The 4,781-nt window shown below is 41.7% G+C and overlaps 1 protein-coding gene across 1 annotated transcript; it reads right to left on the bottom strand.

The window, feature by feature from the left end:
- Positions 1-989: 989 nt before the first annotated feature.
- On the bottom strand, positions 990-4,049 carry LOC110537554 (E3 ubiquitin-protein ligase RNF26). Its single transcript, XM_021623681.2, has 2 exons — positions 3,841-4,049; positions 990-3,506 (listed from the first exon to the last, which is right to left on the bottom strand). The coding sequence occupies exon 2, from the start codon at positions 3,493-3,495 to the stop codon at positions 2,092-2,094; it is 1,404 nt and encodes a 467-aa protein (XP_021479356.1). The 5' UTR covers positions 3,496-3,506; positions 3,841-4,049; the 3' UTR covers positions 990-2,091.
- Between the last annotated feature and the right edge of the window lie 732 nt (positions 4,050-4,781).

Genomic DNA, 4,781 nt, shown 5'->3' with positions numbered 1-4,781 from the left:
TTAAAATAATTTTCTCATGATCACAACATAACTTTTTTTTGTCTAGATCACAACAATTTTTTCATGATCACGACATAAAAGTTGTTTTGTTGAGATCCCGAGAAACTCTATAAATAAGAGTGGAGGGATTGATGATAGATTGACAGTATGGCTGAGGTGGCAGAGCCCATGGTGGATCAATGCATACATTTTTATTGTTTGCTATACTAAGGGATGGTACATTTCATTCTAACCATGCTTTCATTTGTGTTTGGAGCTCATTATTAGTTTACAAGTTAGAATGTTAGCAAGTTAATTGTCCCTTACCTTTGAGCTAAGAGACACTTAAGACCTGATTGATAGCTGACAGGCAGCACGGTCTCCCAGGCTGTGTGCCACCCCGAAGACCACAGCAAGCAACAACACAGCTAACTTGGCTAGTCTTGTGGGCGAACTAGCTCGCTAGTTAGCTAGGTAGTCTTGTTAGCTAGCTAGCCAGTTATCTATGCTGATTGTTAGCTTGCATAACTGATATGTGTATAATTGTAAGGGACACTTCATGTTGTATGGATAATATTTACATTTACAGAGTGGGTGAGCTACATTCCCGACAGGCTGATCAGATTCAATAGCAGCCTCAGAGCTTGATCAGATTCAACAGAGAATGGTAAATCAAGATGCTGCCTTCTAGGCTGTTTCATAGGTAAAGCTCCTTGCAGGCAGATTAGCAATCAGTCCATTATGTATATGATCAAGAGTGGGCGTGCTTTATTCCTGGCATGCTGATCAGATTCCATAGCAGCCTCAGAGGCTGATAAGTCAGGATGCTGCCTTGTAGGCTGTCTGCAAGAAGCCTAACATAACACAAGTTGTTTTCATACGTAGTGATCATGAGATAAATCGTGATCTCCACATAACAAGGGAATTATATTTTTTATGAATATGTCCTCTCTGGACCTCTGTAGATTTCAGCTTGTTAGTTTTGATGAATACACACTGGCAAGAACACGTGAATAATATGGAACTATAGCCTACAAGGCATAGCCTGTTGCATGTTTATTTGATATGATACAAAAACATTGACAAGGGTAATGAATAGACAACACGTGTATCTGAATAACTTTAAAAAAACATTCATAAGTACAAAACATAGAAAAATGCATGACCTTGTGCATCAAATCATAACACAAACTTAAGGTAGTGTAACATTTTGCCAGTATACATATACAGTATGGATGATAAACAGTTCCTTGAAATATATTAGAGCAACGTTAGTCTAGTTCACTCTGAATGTATTAGTTCTCAAACAAATGGGATTATTCCTCATCTTCACAATTTATACATTGTTATAGGCCTATAAGTCATTTCTAAGTTATCTATATAAAATATATGACAGTACAGGTGCAGCGCTCCTACAGTATGTGCCTGAAAGATGGAACTGGAAATATTCAGTCTATTCAATTACAAATGTAATATTTTGTTCACTGTACAAGCCAGCACAGCAGCTTCGTAGCCAGTGCAATATAGTTAGTGCAACTGTGGAAAACCATCAAGGATATGTCCACATTATATAAACTAAAGGACCAAACGCCTAAAATGCAAGCTGCAATATGAATTAATTGAACTGGTGGAAGCAAAGTGTGAGCATCAGAAACCCTATGGGCTTATTTGGGTCAGAGCATGGATAGCAATGTACTGCACAGAGCCAACAAAACTCTACAGTCAGTGCTATTCTATAAAATTCATGTCTATCTGAATGTTCCACCCCACTAAATAGGCACCATACATACAGTACCATTTTTTACATGACAGTGGACAAGAGTTGTGTTTTATCAGCACAGCTATACATTGTGGAGGTCTATCATCACTCATTATCCTGAGTTTAAAGTCTTCCCCTTCAGTGTTCGTAGATCTAAAATGTACAAAAGAAATAAGTAATATGGCAGAAGCTCTTTTAAAGCCCATTGGAAGTCAAGCTGAAGCCATCCCCATTATGCTAACTGGGGTTGTTTTCAGACTGACTGCATTTCTTTCTATGTATTTATCAGTGTCCCGCTCTTTAACTATGGGGGAGTGTCTGAAATGGTACCCCAAAGTGCACTACCAGTTCCCTCAGAGAAAGACATCCATGGTTTGTGTGATGGCCTGTCGGCAGAGGGGACAGCTGTGCTGCTGGGGGGGCTGCTGTAGCAAGATGGCCGAGCAGTGGCGACACAGGCACAGGTGGCGGCAGGGCAGCAGCAACACGTTCTTGACCCTGTCCTGACAGATTACGCACTTCTTCCTCTCCTCATGCTCCTTCAATAGACTGAGGAGGCCAGTGTCAACTGGAGGGGCCTGGCTGCCTTGGCCAGAGGCAGGCTGCTGCTTCACTGTAGTCCTTGTTGTAGACTGGTGGTGGTATTGGTCTGGGTCAAGGTTGATGTCATCCCACCTACTGTCGAGGTGTTGAAGTGTTGAGTATAACTCCACTTGTTCTCTTCCAGTCTGTTCTGGGGGAAGAAGGGTACCTGTATGGTCAGTAGGAATACCTGGGGCCCTTGGATCCAGAACTAGGTGCCCCACTCCACCTTGGTCCACAGAAGTCTGTACTGTTCTGCCCCTTGGCTGTCTTGCTTGGGCCACCTGCCCCATAGCCTGTGGTCCAGCTCCATTGTCCTGAAGAGCTTGAGCTTGCTCCATGGCCAGCAGGTAAAGTCTATAGATGGTTCTCTGTAGACTTAGCATTCCTGGGATTGTGTTGACAAAGTGAAGACATTGCTGGGCCACATGACGAGGCAACTCTGGGTTGAGATATAGCAAGGTCAAAGCAACAATGACTGCTGTTAAGAGCAAGCCATAGATGTTGAGCATGAATACTGTGATAAAGACATGACCGAGGGAGCCCAGAAACTCAAGAGCTAGTTGGCAGGGTGTCCAAAGCAGTACAGAGGTGCCCACCAGGCAGCTGTATAGGAAGGTGAGAAGTGTGAGGGCCAGCTCCAAAGCTTTATGCAGGGGGCCTGACACTGCCTCCCAGGCCCCTACCATTGCAGAGAAGCAGTTCTGGGTACCAATGAGAAGAATGTTGACTATAGTGTTGACAAAGTAGAGAACGAGGCTGAACGCAATGCTAAAACCGTCACAAGTCTGTTTAAGCACAGTATGTCCAGACAGGAATCCGCGGTGTAGCAGCTCCTTGGTGCGCCATGCAACATGAGAAGAGAGGTGGCCCACCATTTTGAAACTCTCGAACACCCCTCCTAAGGTCTGAAGCCATCCCTCCAGTAGATTGAAAGCTCCGTGTGCTGTGCTTGTGACCACCTCTGTTACAGTGAGGAAAGAGAACAGTGCACAGTTCCAGTATTCTAGTAAGATGGAGCCACTCGGGACCACTTGCAGGTCGTGCATTGATGAACCCATGTTGGAGAAAAGTCGGCCTAGCCAATTCACAAACCAGATGACCAAGTCTAGTAGAAGGCAAAAAGTGTCCAGGCATTTCCCAATAGCACAGGAAGCAAAGTTCACTACATCCATATTAGTGTTCCCTACAGGAGACAAGAACGTGTTAAAGTTTGCCATTGGACTACATTTACGTTTAACACACTGGTTAGCTAGCATGCTATCAGTTAGGCTAAACAGCATAGTTAGCTAACTTTCAAGCTGTGCAACATTATTACGTGGCTAGTTAAAGCTATTATTCCTGATTACCAATGACATAACATGACCTGAGATTAACAGAAATTTAAAAAATGACACATTGAAGAAAAAACCTCTAGTATGCTATTTCTAATGCTAATGGGAACCCCACCCACTATCAGCTAGCTAGTTAGCAAGTTATGCTAGCTAACTATAGCAGATAAAATAGAAAACGGATCTCACCTTACATAGCGTATAACACGCTAACCAATTGCTACCAATGGGATAATTGGATTGACATACACCCTGGTTGACACAATCAATAAAAATGTTTGCAGGCTCCAATCTAAAGACGCTGTCATTTTAGCCATCCATGTAAACACGACCAACCAGACAGGAAGATTACATTTTGAGAAGCCTATCTAGACGAAATAATCGAACTCAGATCTTGTGATGGTGACTGCTTCAACTATGATGCCTGCGAAAGAAATAAGGACAAAGAATAAAATAATAATAAATACAAATATTATATTCTAACTAATAATTAAATTGTAACAGTAGTTCGTTTATCATCAATCATAGTGACCTTATACTCTTAATCATATATATTTTTTTATCATACTGTCATGTCCATATTATCCTGTTTTTGCATGGACAGTGGAAACATATTTATACATATTTAGTGCCATTACAGTTTCTTTTCACATGTATTTTTCAATAGTTTCCCATGCTCTGGTGTTTCCTGGCTAGACAGTGGTCAACCGCAAAACTGTGAGATATTGCACACTCATGTCACCCCCTGTCATTCTGTGCTTTAAGAGACAATACAGGCCAAGTAATTTGATATATTTAATGTATTTACTTACCCACCTACTCACCTGAGGCAACACCATTCATGTAGTAACACCATTAACACCACTGTACTGTAGGATATCCCAAATATAAAGCCATAATCTCACTCAACAATTCACTAACGACTCTAGAATGAGAAAATGTATCTTGGGCAGATCCTAGTCCATGTTGTGAGACACTAACATGCTATTTCTAATAGACGTCTTGTATCTCATTATGAGTCAATAAATCCCTCAGCACCAATGTATGTTATCTGTGATTGATCTCGCCAGCAAGCTTGCCCTGAGGACAGTCATAATGGAAGTGGCAAAAAAAAAATCAAATTTGACTGC

This window comes from Oncorhynchus mykiss, chromosome 12 (genome assembly GCF_013265735.2).
Source record: "Oncorhynchus mykiss isolate Arlee chromosome 12, USDA_OmykA_1.1, whole genome shotgun sequence".
Taxonomy (NCBI): Eukaryota; Metazoa; Chordata; class Actinopteri; order Salmoniformes; family Salmonidae; genus Oncorhynchus; species Oncorhynchus mykiss.
The sequence above is the reverse complement of the archived record's forward strand: the minus strand, read 5'-3'. Positions and strand labels throughout refer to the sequence as shown.

Bases quoted from the DNA above. Each gene is read 5' to 3' on its own strand.
- LOC110537554 (XM_021623681.2), bottom strand. From the start codon at position 3,495: ATGGATGTAGTGAACTTTGCTTCCTGTGCTATTGGGAAATGCCTGGAC.